The sequence below is a fragment of the Taurulus bubalis genome (genome assembly GCF_910589615.1).
Source record: "Taurulus bubalis genome assembly, chromosome: 1".
In the NCBI taxonomy this organism is placed as follows: Eukaryota; Metazoa; Chordata; class Actinopteri; order Perciformes; family Cottidae; genus Taurulus; species Taurulus bubalis.
In genome coordinates, this window is record NC_136589.1 from 27,280,026 (window position 1) to 27,298,065 (window position 18,040).

The window sequence follows — 18,040 nt, forward strand, 5'->3', positions numbered from 1 at the left end:
AAGTTTGTTGTACTGAGTTGTTTGTGAGCCAGATGAATCTATGACACAGCTGTAATAACTATCTCAAATTTTATTGTCTATCCAACAATAGTGAATCCCTTATGGTTTGTCAAACAATATGCAACTGCTACGCACAGTTAACACCAGTAGATGACCCTAATCAATTCACTATTTAAATTCAGTTTGACAGTGATTTAAATAGTGCAGATACAGTAATGCGAGTGCATTTCTTTAAGACATTGGATTGCAATTGATCCCATTCCAGCCTAAATAAGCCTTCAAAATGGCTTATTTAGGAAATAACTGTCTTTCAGACAGAGCCATGTCTTGGTGTAAAAATGTCTTGCAGCATATGATTTTTCATGATTAAAATAAATTACAGGGAAAAATAAGTGTACCTCTAAATAAGCCTCATTTGATGACATGGTAACTGCTAACAGACAACGTGAGAAATATGAGGAATGTGACGTCAAACTTGGCTCAAGGCATTTCAAGATAAAAACCCGTTCTCTGTATTTCTTAGTCTCTTGACTGAGTGTGTAAGGGCACAAGAGTTGGAAGAAAATCACAAAGTAAACTAACATCAGCAAAGTGAACATGGCCGAAGTGCCAACATTTCTTCACTGAGGTCATTTAAATATATTTTTAAAAGATTGGAGGGAATAAAAAAAAAAGGTCTGAGGAAAAATAATATTGCTACAATCGCAATAATTACACAATGCTGCCGCTATCAAATCTGCGACACTTTCACATGTAAAAAAAAAAAAAAGTCTATAAAAAGCTGTGTGATACATCTGTATATTCAAAATGACACAGCTATAGAAATGTGATTAAAACTTAGTGATTGTTTTTTCAAATTAAAAAGGTGTGCACATACCATTTCATAACCAGTGTAATAGACCACTGTTGACTATTAATTAATCACCAACTCTACATCATGGAAGAGGAAGGTCCAGTGTTGGAAACATCGCATTTCATGGAGATCTTCACATGACACCGACTTGACTGAGGTTGTTGCTTTAAGTGGAAAGCTACACATAAAAGCAAAGTGCTGATAAGAACACTTCATCCACCCCCGCTTGTGCTGGTTGAAGTTTGTCCAGTTTGCTTCCGAGTTTATTAAGAGGCGAGTTGGGGAAGGAGGGAGAGTATGTGTGTGTGTTTGGGGACTGGAGAAAACTTAAAATCTTCCCTGCTTTGCGTCTCCGATGGCCCCCCAGACGTCAAAGACAAACTCATCAGGAAAGGCGAAGTCTCCGAGGGTCTCGTCTAACGCCATAGCAAATTCATCCGGGTTCTTCTTGTCACGGCCGACCTCGACCATCGTGGCAGCTGGAGCGAGAAGAGCAATCAATGACTGAAGAGTTTTTTCTTTTTAAGATTTCCAAGCTCTTAATAAACTTATACATAGATTCATTCCCATCTGTGAAATCAACACTCATGTTACTCTGATTTGGTTCCCTTTACAAAACCGTATTTGTGTTTAAATCCTGTCATGTCTACGTTCTGCTTTCAATGATAAAATGTTTGCCTGCGTTGAAACCAATGTTTGAATGCAACATTCCCACACACTGCGAAGGCCACAGCTCAGGCCTGCATAGTAGAGCGGAGTGGCATGAGAGAATTATGTTTTGGTTTTGCGTAGGTAACGCCGTGCGACTAAAACATGGGGTGACATACAGACTGAGGTCAAAGATCACGCCAACTGAGGCAAAGTACTTCAACTGGATATCATCAATTACTCTGAATTAATATTATTGAAGCCACTCGAGACTAATTAGAATGAAATATATCAGCTACTTTCTTTAAGCCCCCGGCCACAAAAATGAACAATCACTTAACATTACAAGTATGCTAGAAAGACAAAGTAATTAACCTGCATTATTAATATACCTTAAGTACGACAAAATGCAGATGCAAAAACCATCTATCAGACATGCATGCTGAATCATCGTCAGCTACTTCACAGTAAAATAAGTGTAAACGTACATACTTGTGATACTTGCTCGTCAATAATTTATACTCACCGAGTTCAGTGTCTCTGATGCCCATGTAGCTCTCCAGGAGGTCGTCCACTTTCTTTACTGCCTTCTCCTCAAATTCTGTTGGCTAGAAAAATAAAAAAGTCAGTTTTAGTCATTCAGTTCTTCCATTTTACTGTATTTTGTTGCCGTTGTGTCTTCCTCCCAGGTTGTTGCAAATTAGGAGATCAATCTGACAAGGATTTATTATTTCAGATTTCATGAATGACAGACAAATAGCAGCGGTGTAGTACTCAAGATTAGTCTCCATTACCCGCATCTATACTCTGTCTTGTCTCGCTCTCAGACAAAGAGGACTCAGGATTTTATTACAGGATCAGTCAAGACCACAACTGTGGGGATATCACCAAATTGCCGACGCATGGTCAGATTTATTTGTTAAAATCATAACTGCTTATAGAAAACCAAAAAATATTCCCACAAGATGACTCAGCAAGATGACCGAAAGAGACTTACCTCGTCCTCTACAGTCGCTGGGCCCTTGGAGCGAAGTCTCAGAGTCCCCCTCCCTGTACCGATCTTGTTTTCACTGGCAGGTTTGGCGCCCTTTGACCTGGGCTCAAGCATTTCTGTCGGTCAGAAGAGAAACAATATCACAGAAAGTTTTTTTTTTTTTTTGCAAACTGCACCATTGCTGCAACAATACACTGACGTTTTCAGCTACGGATAACCACAAGAGAACATTATAAAAAAAAAAGACCAGTTACGGTTTCTACGAGCTATTCGTAGCCCTGAAAGAAAATCAGCACTGTCTGTCTCGCCGCAATGATCAGCAAAGATATAATTTAGCCTTTTTAAGCCTTTTATCATGGAAATTATTGCGTAAATGCAGGAAATGATCTTATGTGTTCTGGCTCACATATTGCGAAACACTGCAGCACAATATTCTGTCTGGATGTGTCTGAATCCTGAAGGTGAATCGGTTGTGGGTGACTTGTGTGGTGATCTTGTTTCTCACTCACCAAAGGCCTTCATTGGCTCGACCAGTTTGAGGGTGAAGGTCTTGTCTTTGGGCAGCTCTTTAAGCATGCGGGCAACCTCATAATGCCGTGTCCCCACGATGTTGTGTCCGTTAATGCACTCGACATGGTCGCCCACAGAGATCACCTTCACCCCGTCCACGACACTGCCCTCTTTGATACGCTGCCATACAGAAGAAGTCAGCGACACATAATTAAAAAGACAGCAAATTTAGGACATACGTTTATGGAACACCACACAAAAAGAGGTTTGTTTGAAGCGCCACAAGTCAGAAATACAGATCAAAACAAGAGGGCAAACATACCAAGAGTGTGTGCGTATATAAAATATCCTGGACGATACTACTATATTGTTACATTATACCCAATAATCACTTTTCTCTTGTTTTAGAGCCCATTGATGCAATATGACTTCCAATGAAAGCTACATATATTTGTGATACTAATATATCCACTCTACCAGCTTAGGAGCATCTGCACTGCATGGGACTGGGTATTTTACAACAAGATACAACATTTTACAGGGAACCTGTTCAATTGATCTTCATTTATTATCTTGAGTTACAAGCAGACCTGTTAAATGCCCCCTGACCGACATTTTGCTCCATAAACCTCTCAACAACAGAAGTTTACTGCATCAGACAGAAAAGCTGCAATATTCATGTTCTTAAGAGTCTGCAAGTTGTTGAAGAAGTTTAGATTAAAAAAGGTGTGGGAAGAGATGGAGTAGTTTAATTTAGTAGACGCAGCATCTCTTTCAAAGTTCACCTACTCCAACAGCATCACAACACTGACCAGAGGCTATAATGTGTCATGAACACTGTCCGATGTAGTGCTGTTTCGGCATCACATGATGGCAAATGTTAGCACTATGTTATGGTGGCATAAAATGACTGAGACCAAATAAGCTCATTAGACCAGTCTGCATCAACAGAGGCATAAATACCACGCTGAATTATGCTTTCAGCTACAAAAGTAAGTTTGTAAAGTTACTTTAAATATGGCGATGATGCAAACAAGTCCATTTATCAACTGCTGTTTTGTAGATGCTGTGATATCCACTATAAGGTAATTTAGGGCATATTGAATAAAATATGATCAAAAAGTTCCTCTGAAGCAGGTAAAAGTAGGTTGAGGAATTTGTGTTGGTATTTTTGTGCACAATAAACATAATAAATATAAACAACATTAATAAATATATAACAAAAATAAGTCAAATCAATGTGTTATATAAAATTAAAAGAGCTGTGCAGTAGTTAAACAAGTGTGTAATATGCGAAAACTGTAGATGATTATGTGATAGTTAAACAATATAAGATTAATCAATGACCAGTTTGATAATAAATTCACCTTTTATGTACGTTGTTTTTTTTCCTGTCGCTCATACCATTGTAAATTAATGAACTACTGTATCTTTTATGAGCATTGAGACAAAATGAGCAAACTAAACACTTTACTTTTAGGCCCTGGTCGTTTATAATGGGCACTTATACTTTATGTATATAAAAATAAAATGGATCTTCTGAAAAACAAATTAATAGATTCATAATACAAATGATTGTTGCATCCTCATATGGGTCAGTACCAACACAACTTTGGCTGCCAAAAGCAAACCCTCTTGACTTAGTTTAAACTAAACACAGATTACTGCTTAATCCTAACCCTTGATGCGGCTTAATGTCTGATACTGGAGTGAGCAAAATAAATGTGAATACAGCCACTAACATATTGGTACACATGACATTACATTAAGTTTCCCAGATAAGCAAAATACAAACACAAAAGAAATTCCTTTTCTTTCACTTTAATTAATTTCAATGAATTCCCTCGTCTCATCTTCACCATGAAGCGACACCACTGTGAATTAAGAGGTAAAAGGCTCAGTTTCTTCTCACCTTTATGAAAGCATATCCTGCTCCGTTGTCGGTGATGGTGAGGCCCAGGGCATCTTCAGATTTATAAACCTCCACCTCCTTCTTGATCCCCCTAATGTGGGCGAAGATGAAATCCTCGAGGCCGATCTGGCCCCCCAGCAGCTTGTCCATGTCAATCTTGTGGGTGTTGAGGGTGCAGAACAAGATCTGCACGCACACACACACAAAAAACACACATTTGATCAGACAAAACAAAAAGTACTTTGATTATATTAAAGCTTTGTGATGATAGGCACAGAAAATAATTAAAAAAATAAAATGGACTATTAATCATGTGTCTTACAAAAAAAACATAGAGGCCCTACTGTGAAGGAAAACCCAACGAAATGTCTGCATCTTTAATATACGATCAAAAACAGAAACTATTCTTAGTCACAGCCTGAAAACTGAGCCAGATATACAAATAAAACTGTTGGCGTGTAGATGACAGAGCACTGCCTCAGTATGCTAAATACAGGACTCATCAGGGAGCTCCGTCTTTACTGCAACAGCCAAGTTATGCAGTTCAGCCCCCGACCACCTCAGTGTCATCAGTGTGTGTCGCATCTGCGTTTCAAGTGCTGAGCTTGTGATGCAGCAAACGGGCAAAATGACCTTTCCTTCCTCTCAGAAATGTTGAAATCTGTCTTCACACCTTGTGGCTGCCGCCGCATCTTGGCAGGACAGAGCGAGGGACATGTGAACACGGGAACGCGATACACAAGTGGCCGGATTTAACAGCCCTAAAAACAGAGACTGAACAGTGAAACCCAGGAGGAAGCGACTGGTGGATGTGCATCATTTAATACCTCACCCAGACAGAAGCTTTTAATAAGATCCACTCTAATATACATTTACTCAAATAACACTCCTCAGTTATGACCATATGCAACTTCTATTGTGGCATCAGCGTCCCATTAGGGCTGTGAGGAACACCCGCCAGAAATTAGTGTCCGACTTCCGGGTGGCCCGGCAAGAAGGGATTCGAGTACTACTGGTTCAGGAAGTTGACCTTTGTGCACCAATCAGGCTCTGGCAGCGAGGCCGCCTCGTTCCTGCCCCTCCTTCTTTGTACCAACCGGCGCCGTTCCCACGTTAGCCAACATGGCCTCATGCGTTGCCTTGGGTTACCAGACTATAAAAGAATGGGATTATAATGGAGGGAGGCCGCTAGAGAAGGGTAAAAAGAGAAAGGGAGTATGGAGCAGAAGAGGAGGGGATGTCTGATGTAGTGTAGCTAAATTGATAGCTCTTTTCCATAACAGCCCCCCTCCACTCAGGCCAGAGCAATACCCAAGAGCGAGTGGGAGGAACAGTAACGGACGCCTACAACCGGTTACCAAGGCGGCCAACTGCATTAAGCTCTCAGCACTCCTCTCCTCCTGCTGCGCGCACAGCCACAGCGTGTCGGTTGCAGCTCGGGTGCAGCTTCACGCGCACTGCAGACGAGAGTGCCTGCCTCTCCACCGACCAACTGACTTGCAACATAAGACGCTACACCTCCCACCGCCCGCGCCACACGGACCAGAACCTTGATAACCGCGTGGAAAAGGGCAAGTGAAAGGAGAGGCAGCGCGATGTGTTCAGCACCACCTAAGACAGAGCTGGTTAAGGGTCAATGTTCTCAGAGGAGGACAAAACACACGACAGGAGACTAATCACACAAGATCGGATTTTTTTTAAGCACAGAGTCTCCCCTGAAACAAAGAGTATCTATTAAAGTCAGAAGCAATGCTCACATTTTAATATCGTAACAGGCGTGTTAGAGATGAACTTCAAACATGAAGTGATATTTTACGTTTGTCAGAGACTCATAAAAATGAACATGAATGGGTGTTTTCTTGTGAGCTGAGCCTGAACACATTGTTCTCGTCAGTGTTGACAAAAGATATTTGACCCATTGATTATAGGAAATATGAGTTGAGCGTGCAGTTTCAACCACAAACACTCGCAGCTTCGATTCATATTTTCACTCAGTGGAGTGGGTCTTCGAGCTTCAGAGCAGATGAGCAGTGACATCACATCACACAGCAAAGGCCACATGGTCACTTAGTTGCCGATTCCTTCATTATCCGGCTGGCCGGTCAGTCTCAGCCTCAATGTATAATTTAAGCGTAGGAGCCCTGCAGAAGAGAATAATATTAACTTTCTGAGAGCTGCTGCTTCTCAATAACCCTCTGTTGTTTTGTGGGCATCACTCTCCGGCTCTTTTCTTTTAACTCAGCCTCGTCTGTGCTGGACCGTCGGCCGTCCTGGGACCGCTCTCCCTCCCCTGGCTGTCAGTCCCTCATTCCAAATGTTGGATCTGGATCTCCGTCCTCCGCAAGATTCTCTCCGTCGCTCTCCACCAGGACACTATTAAATATCCTCCTGGGTCCTTCCGTTTCACATTATATAGATTATTTTGTCATATGGATCGTCTATATTGTTATTTTGTTTGTCTCTTCTGTAGGCACTGCATCTATTGCACGTCTGTCTGCCTGGTACAGGGAACCCTCCTCTGTTGCTCTACCTGAGGTTTCTTCCTGTTTGTTTGGGGAGTTTTTTTTTTTTTTTTTACTTCTGCGAAGTGAGGGTCAAATGACAGATTTGTGATAATACTTAAAGGGAGTGTTCGGGTGTTTTAAAGTGGGGTTGTATGAGGTACTTATCCATAGTGAGGGTATTACCTACTGTAAATAGTGATCGGCACGACCTCAGTTTGGAGAGAGACAGACGTAGCGACATAAGAGCAAAGCCAGGTACTGCTGGAGACGGCGGCAGGAGGAAACGTATTGTAGCCACATGAAAGAAAGGCTCATCTAAATGAATTAATACAGTTTAAGTGTAGGCTATATTATCAGACATGGGAACTGAACTAAAACGTATCTATACTGTTTTGTCAAAGAAGTTCGTGGCTTTGAAGAGAGCATATGGGCAAAAAATGTAATTGAAATTCAATTGTCCAAAATGTACAAGTAAAAGAACATCTACTGAATCTCTACCTACATGTATTCTCAACAGGGATCCCTTGCCCAGCCTGTGTTTGATTAACAATAAGATAAATGGTCTTTAAAAGGATGTCCCTCTGAAGTATGTCCTGCATTAAAACAGTGTTGACTCTGGAAACCCGTTTCCTTGGACACTGAACCGTTGTCCATTGACAGCCTCAACAAATCTTTTAAAAAAGGCAGAAAAGAGGATTAGAAAGATTAAACCATCATGCTTACAGTGGAATAATGACTTCCCATCTCCTTTCTTCATCTATCATTTCTGTGTCAGGTGTTTTTTGTAGTTAACAGAGAATGCTGATGTTGGCTGTGTGTATTGTGGTGTGGCCATGTTTTCAACAGGATATCACATTCATCAGCGTTTAAGCCGGTGTAATCATTTACCCAACTGCGGATGTGAGATTCTTCACAATGACAACTGAGGTTTGGCAACATGGCTCAGAAAGACAGAGTTCATTATGAAAAGCCTGTCTGAGTAAGTCTGAAGGACTCAACCAACATTAATCAGATCAATAGATCAGATTTAGAGCCAAGGGGATCCTGGTTTTGAAGCACTGATCAATTCACAGTGATAAAAGACAAACAGATGTTCAAGGCTACAGAGTAACATACATATACACACACACACACACATATATATATATATATATACACACATACATACATACATACATATATATACACACACATACATATATATACACACACACACACATACATACATATATATACACACACATATGTAAAAGAATTACAGCAAAAAACAAACACCATTGCATTTAACAAAACAGAAGATAACTCTGAACTCATTTTCTTTACATAATTGCTGAAAAAAAAAAATGTAGGTAGAAGATGAACAAGATAAAACATTAAACTAATTTGATGCACCAAATACCATAACTAAATAATTTATATTCGAAACTGAATAATAAGAACATTATTTTATTTTAAACTAAAGTTCTCGACTAGTTGAATTTTGGTACTTAACAGCCTCCATATAGTGGAAATACTGTTTAAATGACTTTCCGCCCATTTCTTCTTTTAAAATAGACATATTTAATAAACTTTAATTTTATTTAAGTTACATTTGAAAAAAATGAATACATTGTGAAAATGCTAGTAAATCTGAGGCTAGTAAGGGAGCAAAGATTACTTTAACCTGTATTGTATCATGTATAAAGGTTATACAGTTTAATTAAAAATGCATACTTTGACTGGAATACTGTGCAGATACTTAAGACAAGAAAAAAGGTGAAAAAGTATAGCTTACGTCAAAATGTAATAATAATAGTTATTATTATTATTATTATTATTATTATTATTATATGTACTGCACATTGGAAGTAAACCGTTTTACTCTGCAGATTTAACGCTGGTTCAGTCTGATAAACCTGAGTGTTAGTTTTCAGGCTTAGCTTCACCTCAAACTGAATTTCCTGAAACTCCAACAACCTCTTAAATCGTCATAAAACCAGATCCAGTCCAGCCCTGGGGCTGAAATGTGTAATGAAACACATGAATTACTGAGCACAATTAACCATATATTGGAATTATGTTGAGGGATGATTTCAGAACGCGTTGTTAGCCACTAATATGGTGTAACTGGGCCGGTTTACAACGCAAGGAAATAATGTTGGTTTTAGTGGATCAAAAAGAAGTTTAAGATGAGTGAAAACAAAAGTAGTATTTCAGGAGTTTACTTTTAAACAAAATAATTTATTTAGGAAACATTAACTTTTGCTTTCTGAAACAATTCAATAATCCCATTTGAAAAATACATGTTTAAATGCAAAACACCAGCATTAATCTGTTTTAGGGCTATGTAATTTGCAGAACATTTGCTACAACATGCAAACCAATGGTATGCTCTTTCAAGTAAATGTTTATTTAATTTCCATTAATTTCAGTGAAGTTTGAAAAACAATTTGCATCATCTTGAAAGTGGTTCCAGTTTTTCAAATGTGAGGATTAGCTGCTTTTCTCCATTAAAAAATATAATCTCCTCTGTTCGTTTTTTTTTTTTTTCGTGTTGACCGGAATAAGCAAGCAGTATGAAGATGTCAACTTGGCTTGTGATGGACATTTACCATTAACATACTACTTTCATTCATTTGAGAGACTAATATATTTCTGTAACTAAAAGTTAGTGTCAATTTTTATTTTAAACAACCTCAAACTGTTGGTAATTGTGGAGCAAGAAAGAAAAAAAAAAAAAAGACTTACTTTCTTGCTTCCATCGGCTTAATATGAAATCATATTGTACTAACATGGACATATTTTGTTATCGTTGTACAAAATCCTGTCATCCTGATTAATGATGCTAAACACATTTTGATTCGAAGTGAAGTTCCTCTTCATCATGTGTGAGGTTTGTCAACGTAATGCTTATCTGTAGTTCCCACTGCATTACATTAAACATACATTTGATTATTATGTAATTTGGTTACAGAGTGATACACACTCAGCGACCTTTTTATTAGGTACACCCGATTCAGAACGCTGCAGCTCGAGTCCTCACTAAGACCAGGAAAGTGGATCACATCACTCCAGTTCTGAGGTCTTTGCACTGGCTCCCTGTCAAACAAAGAATTGACTTTAAAATCCTGCTGCTGGTTTATAAAGCACTGAATGGTTTAGGGCCTAAGTATGTTTGCGATCTGCTGCTACCTTATGAACCATCCCGGCCACTCAGGTCGTCTGGGACGGGTCTACTTTCTGTTCCAAGAGTCAGAACTAAACATGGAGAAGCAGCGTTCAGCTTTTCTGCTCCATATAGCTGGAACAAGGTCCCTGAAAGCTGCAGGTCTGCTGAGACCCTCAGATCCTTTAAGTCCACATTGAAGACTTTTCTGTTTGCTGCTGCCTTTAATTGAACCAGATTCAATTACTGCATCTCACTACTGCATTTTATTTCTTAAACTGCAACTTTTATTTTTTATGTTGCTTTTTCTACTTTTATTTTGCTTTTTGACTGTTTTAATGTTTTCTTAACTGTTTTTAAATCTGCATTATGTTTTGATGCTTTTAATGGTTTTATGTGAAGCACTTTGAATCGCCTTGTTGTTGAAATGTGCTATACAAATAAACTTGCCTTGCCTGGGAAACCAGCTATTAATTCTACCTTTACCAAATGTTCAGTTTTGTCAGTCATTCAAATATATGTTTATTTTTTAGGTTGTATTTTTGTAGTTACCTGCAAAACAACAAAGAAGAGATGGGTTTCCGTCACAAGACCGCAACCCATATATTCAAACTGTAGGCAAAGGGCTGAGTTTCTGGTAAACAGGTGGACGAGAAGCAAAGTCACAGAGAGAGCCGCACCTCAAACTCTACAGCTGTAGGGCCAATAACCAGACTTTGACCTGAGCCGAGTGAGCACATAAAAAGATCCCATTCTTCATCAAAAGACTATTAGACTACATGCATGTCTTGCTGTCTGAGATAACATTAAATGATCTGTAAAGCCTTTACTTTTAGATTATCTGCTGTTGTATTTGAGAGGTTATTTCACTCCTTTCTATCACTTCTGCTTCCTATTATCGTTTCTGTTTTTAAATCATGTAAAGTGCCTTTGAGTATCTTTTAAAATGCTACACAAACTAAATGTATTATTATTGTTGTTGTTGTTGTTGTTGTTGTTATTATTATTATTATTATTATTATTACATAAAGTTACTGACTGTTTAGTGTAATATAAGGACTTGTGTCTGCTTAAAAAAGGAAAAACAATAGATGCTCACAGAGAACCCAGACATGCTTTAATGCAATGTCTGATTGGAAAGAAACGTGTCAACTGCAATGAGCAACCGGAAGACAACACCATTGTTTATTACATAATTCAGATCAATTCTCAGCCAAGCACTCAAGTAACCTCCGAGCCACTTGTTTACAAAGCTACGGTTTCTGGTGGCTGTTCCATGTGCAACTATTTTGTCCTAAAGTTAACTTTAGTGTTGTGCAAAATTGAAGATAAAGCAGTTCCTCAGAGGGTATTAATGATTTGTTTGCGCCGCAGACATCTTAAGATATTAAGGATAGACGTTTTCCAATATTATTATTATGGCAACAACTGTCAATTTATTTCACTAAACTCACTACATTTTAATCAAAGTGCCACAGAATTGACATGTACGCAAGTGTTTTAATTTAGCAACCAAGAAGTCGTGCTAAAATCTTCTATCACTCATGTTTTCTGTTCAATAAAAAAAAGTTCTGAGTATTTTCTCATTTAGTTAAAACCGTAAGTGCAAAATAAACATAACGGCATGAAATTATCGAGACAAAATCATATTTCCAGCTATACACCGACTCCGTTTACATGCATTCACATGTAGTGATCATATTACGACAATAGTTTGATTTCACTGAGTTCAATCAGATTTTCTGAGAAATGGAAGCTAGTATGTGCCTGTAAATATCAATTTAGACAATATAATTGTGTGTCACGATATCTTGATATAGGATTTCATCACAATACGATTCCATTGAAAGAGGATCAATTATAGTATTGAATGATCGCCCGCCCAGCCCGACCAATTAGCATGGTTAAAGTCTGAGTGAAAATGCTTCGATTACTGTTATGTAAGAATTGCCTTCAGGCATTTTAAAGAAAATGAATCCATAAACCCGAAAAGTGGTACAAATTGAAATAAGCGAAAAGTATTGAAACGAATCAAGTTTTAAAGTCATCGGACACGGCTGATAACTTTTGTCCTGCGAGACAGAGTTCCCGTCGAGGCACCATGAGCATCAGAGAGAGGTTTGGTGGTGTTTATGGAGAGCGGAGGCCCTGGGCGGAGCGGCTCCTGCATGGATCCTCTGGGACGCCTGTGGCCGTTACTGGGACGAGTTATCTGGTTCGATTTGAGGCGATGCCCGCTGAGCCGGACGTGAGGGACTTCCTGTGGTAAAAACTGTGGAGTCCAACAACTCACGCTCCATCTGTCTGTCCGTCTGCATCCGTCTTTGTCTATGCCACATTTCTGAATAGACCAGTGTCCTCTCAGGGTCACACATACTTTCTACACTAACGAATGCCAACGTGACATAACTGCTTAACGGGACAGACTGAGTGATGTGTTGAAATTTGGATTGTTTTTGTTCTTTTTTTTACCTACTTGGCAAGCTTTGAAGCATCATTTTAGCAGGGAACTTTTTTTATCCTGATGTGGAAACTACAAAAACACTATACATTAATGCGATTCTTTCCTGATTCTGGTACTGTCGATCCTCACTTTCCCCCTTAACAGGAGGGTCAGATTTGAGTAAGGCTTTCAAACAAAAGCAGCTGTAAATCAGCTAAAATCCCAAATCTCTTTGGCTTTTTGTGCTTGTTGTTTGGAAAAGCCATAGGCAGTTGCTGCACTAAAACAAGTCTAGATGGATGAAGAACAGTCTTCATCCGTCTAGACTTGTTTTGTGTGTTTTTGATCGACATGATGGAACAAATATCCTTTCCAATTATTTAACTCGTTGAATGGAGCGATGATCTCTGAGCTTCAAGAGGGGGAGGAAGTTCCTGTCTGCAGCTCTTGGCTGATAAGAGGCTGCTCGGCCGGCCTATCTAGTCAAATTTCAGGCTGACAAACGCCAAACATGCCACTCACACGTTCCTTTGAAACGAGGAGCTTAAGCAAGTCTGGGCTTAGAGGAGGACGCAGAACCTGCTTTTGTTTTCAAGACCTCTTCGTAGACGTGTAGCTTTTGCTATCCAGTGGAATTTTAAGCTGAATGAAGCCCTCATATATATATATATATATATATATATATATATATATATATATATAATATCGGTCATTTGTCAGGTCTCTAGTAACTTCATAATCAAGATAAGACACCAATCTATCTCAATCCTGCAGGGTTGAAGGTGTGCAGGGTGTGCCTTTACAAACACCAACGAGCTTTAACACAATACAATCAAGGTTTACTTTTAATGGCCACCACGGGGGCCAACCTCTAAGAAAAGACACTTACAAAATGGTTCAACCCAAACTTTACTGCAGGTATTCATCTTGCAGTGGTTCATTAAAGCTTGTTTACTGAAGCAAAAATAGCATCACCAACAACACTGCAAAAATACTCTATAATAAGTCAAATTAGTATGTTAAAATGTACTTATGTAGAAATATTCAAGTATTATCAGCTTAATGTACTTAAGGAACAAGAGTAAAAGTTCAGGAAAAAAAAATGGCTCCTCTAACTCATGTCATTATTAGATTGATGATACTGATGCATCAATGAGCAAGCAGCATTTTATTAGTACTGGTCGAGGTAGTTTGATTTACTTTATACAGTTATTTAGTAGTTTAGTCCAGTGGTCACATGTTTAATCTGAGGGGGTCACTGATGTGATTAATTTAAAAAAGGGCAAGAAAAAAGTTGCATTAATTTATAATCTTAAAGTTTTTTAAATAATTGATAATTTGCCCTCAAACATTTACCTATATGGAACCATTTGTGGTTGAGAGGGCAAATGTTATATTTAGTGGACCTGCTGAGAATTCATAAAACACCTGAAAAGGAACAAGGGGCCCAATGAGCCAATTCTGGGGCTCCTAGTCCCATTGAGGGTTATTTATAAGAGGTCAATCTTCAACAATGGATTCCCGTCACAATATCATGAGGCTACCTTCTGAAAAGGTTGTGACATGTGAAATAAATGTAGTGGGGTAAAAAGTACAATATTTTCCTATGCAATATAGCAAGGAATAAAGTAGCATAACATGGAAATGCTAACATCAGCAAAGTACAAGGACCTCAAAATCTTACATTAGTGTAGTTTTTAAGCATACGACTATAAACAAGAGTTTCTGTTGCGACACTTCATTACTTGGAGTTCAACACAGCACTGAATCACGTAGCTTAACTACATGCAGTGTTATCCTCCTTTAACGACAGGTGAGCTCTTACCTCAGGTGGACTTATATTAAACGCTTCTGCGATTTTCGCGTACAACTCCTTAACGTTGGCAAATCCCTCGATCCTGCCGGTGGGGCTTCCGTGCGCCAGCTGCGTATGGAAGACCAATTTGGGCCGCAGGTTGGCAGGTGGAGGCGGCAGTCCTGCTCCGTTCACGGCGGATTTGGCCAGGCTCCCGGTGGCACCTGCATGTCCGCCGCCGACCTCCTCGTTCTCCACCAATTGCTCCTTCGTCGATTTGTTTTTCTTCCTCCATGGTCCTAACGGCATTTTTGTTGTGGTTTACGTTTGTTTTTCGACGTTTCGTTGAGAGTAGAAAAATCCGAGCCGCGGTTAGAACATTGAAGTAGCCAACCTGTTGAGCTCCAAACCCAACGGCTGTGTGTCGGGCTTATTTACTTCCTTCTTTCGTCCGAGCTTTCCTCAATGGCTTCCTTCCTTCTGCGACACACTTTTCCTTTTCATCACATGTCCCACAGCTTAGATTTGTTCTTCGACGCAGGCTCGACCCTCGCCTGCCAATTAAATGGTGTGAATATTCAACAGGTAGTGGTGGGATAAACTGTGACACAACCTGCTGGCTGCTCCAGTCCGCTGCTAACAATAGCTGCTCTGTTAGTCTGTCAGCGGCACGCATGCGCAGTGGGAGGAACCCGGGTCCCAGCGCACCTGTACTCCCAGAGGGGGCCATCACCTAAAAACAATTACTCAGGTGTTTTTTAAACACGTGCTCCAAATTAGCGAGTTATGGTGGCCTGAAATTAAACCTGCATACCATACCAGTATTTATTGATGGATTAAGTACATTTATTCAAGCACCTGTACTGAAGTACAATTTTGAGGTGTGTGTACTTTACTTGAGTATTTACATCCTATGCTGCTTAGTACTTCATTTATTTACAGCTTTTGTTACTTTGCAGATTCAGATTGTTTCACAAAATATAATCAACTCATTATTAGGATTTAGTATTGGTTAGGCTACCAAGCAGTATATAAAGTCATTACAATGAGCTCCACCTTTACCAGGTCCAACATTAAAGTAATGTAAACATTAGAACATCACTAAAATGCAGTCATATATAAAATAGGATATTCTGCATATATAGTACTTTTACTTTTGTTGCTCACCTTGGACACAAACAGTTTGAGTCCCTTCCCTCTGGCAGGAGGTATATCAGGACCAAGACCTCACGCCACAGTAACAGTTTTTTCCCGTCGGCAGTCGGGCTCATCAACAGAGCCCGGGTCCCCCACTGACTGACTCTGTCACCCCCAGGACTATTTTTTCTTTCTTTTCTTTCTTCTTACCGGTCACTCCGCTGCACACTTCATATTTAAACACTCATGTCACTTAACATACACTTTAACTTAAACACACATGTCACTTTAACATACACTTACATTAACGTTATCTGTTTGTCTGAGCACTTATCTTATACTTAATGCAATACCCATTGCACTGTTGTTGTTGTTGATTGTTGATTGTTGTTTGTCTCGTCTAACGTCTCATGTCTAATGTATGTACCTTCCGCCTAGAAAAAATCCTCGTTTGTGTAAACATTCCTGGCAAATAAACGGTTTCTGATTCTGATTAAGTATATTTTGATGCTAAAACTTTGGTACTTTTACTTAGGACTTGTAAAAGAGTATGTTTACACTGTGGGATTGCAACTTTTACTTACGTAAAACCATGAATACTTCTTCCACAACAGCTGCAGGAAAAACAGGTATATTTTTGGTAAAAAATGACTGAAGTCCATGGGAGGAGCTACAAATTGGATACTAGAGCATTAATATTCAGATAATAGCAGTACTACCACTCTCTAAAAATACTCCACTACAAGTAATAGTCTTTCATTCAAAATCGTATTTGAGTAAAATTATGTACGTATTATCAGTTTAATGTACAGTATCAAAAGAAAAGCAAAAATCCATTTAAGTGTTCATTTATATCATTTATATATGATGTTTTTGGATTAAAATTACTGCTGCATTAAAGTGCATGTTGCATCTTACTGCTGTAGATGTTCATGGTTGTGCTCCTTTATATACTGTTGGGAAGTTTAATCTACAGCAATGCATACTATTCTATTTAATTATCATATGTTTGTAGCGTCGCTGTCCTGTGAGAACCACGTATCTCTAAAAAGTCAACCTGTCATGAGCTCAGAAAAACAGCCCTGTTTTCAGCTTTGTGACAATGCATTTACCAAATGACATAATTTGAGTACATTTTCAAACGTTATCTACATATACTTTGAATCTCCAAAGGTTTATTGAAACGATGTTCACTGATACAGTAGTACAGACTTAACTGTCATGTGATTTTCAAGAAAAAAATGTTCGTAATAAGGGAGCTACTTTAGTGTTCAGTTTTCCAAACTTCCCCCTGAACAGTAAATAATGCTATAGCTCAGCATAATAACTAATGAAACATGGCACTGAATTATTGTAAACAGAAAGTTGTGTAAACTGATATTCCGTCAATTCAGATATTCAATGATGAAACTTCTCCCCTTAAAAACGTCATCCTTTCATTCTAGATAACACAATGTATTGCCATAAAGCTTCACATTAGCCTCACATTGAGAGGGAACAGGTGTGTTTACCCTCTATTCTCCCTGGACAATAGTGACTCAGCCTTTGCACACGTCTCTCACACACATGTTTATATGCATGTAAGTTAATATAGGGATGGTAGCATTTAGGACAAGTCTTTGCTCGCAAAAGGAATAACGTGTACACCCAGAGGTCTCCATCTTTTTGTCTTCTTCCATAAAATATTCTGACATTTGTTTTAAAACATGCTACAAATAGATGCACAAAAATATGATGATTATTTGTAATATTAAATGAAAAATGTATGTAATGTTACAGTCATGTAATAGCAGCTTGTATTTGGCTTTGAGCTTCAAACTCATGAAGCTTAGATGTCAGCAGCTAAGTGGCCCCTCTGTCCACGAAGAAGCCCGCCTCTTTGGGCCCCTGAAGAAGGAGCTACCATGACGAGTGATGTGGCGTCCCCTGGTGGGAAAATGTACAGTAAAGGCCTCCGTGTTGGCAGCTGATAGCCAACAGCTGAGACCAGGCAGCTATATATACACACTCATAGTTTTTCCATTAGTAAGCATTAAATTCAATCAACATATTTTTAATTGCACATCAGATAAATTACTGTATATGTTTTACAACAACAA

General features: G+C 39.0%; 1 protein-coding gene across 1 annotated transcript; it reads right to left on the reverse strand.

Moving 5' to 3' along the window:
* Positions 1-73: 73 nt before the first annotated feature.
* gipc2 (GIPC PDZ domain containing family, member 2) lies at positions 74-15,113 on the reverse strand (the record flags this gene model as incomplete). Its single annotated transcript, XM_079214858.1, has 6 exons — positions 74-1,332; positions 2,028-2,109; positions 2,499-2,611; positions 3,005-3,185; positions 4,918-5,103; positions 14,835-15,113. The coding sequence occupies 6 exons, from the start codon at positions 15,111-15,113 to the stop codon at positions 1,181-1,183; spliced, it is 993 nt and encodes a 330-aa protein (XP_079070984.1). The 3' UTR covers positions 74-1,180.
* Positions 15,114-18,040: the final 2,927 nt, after the last annotated feature.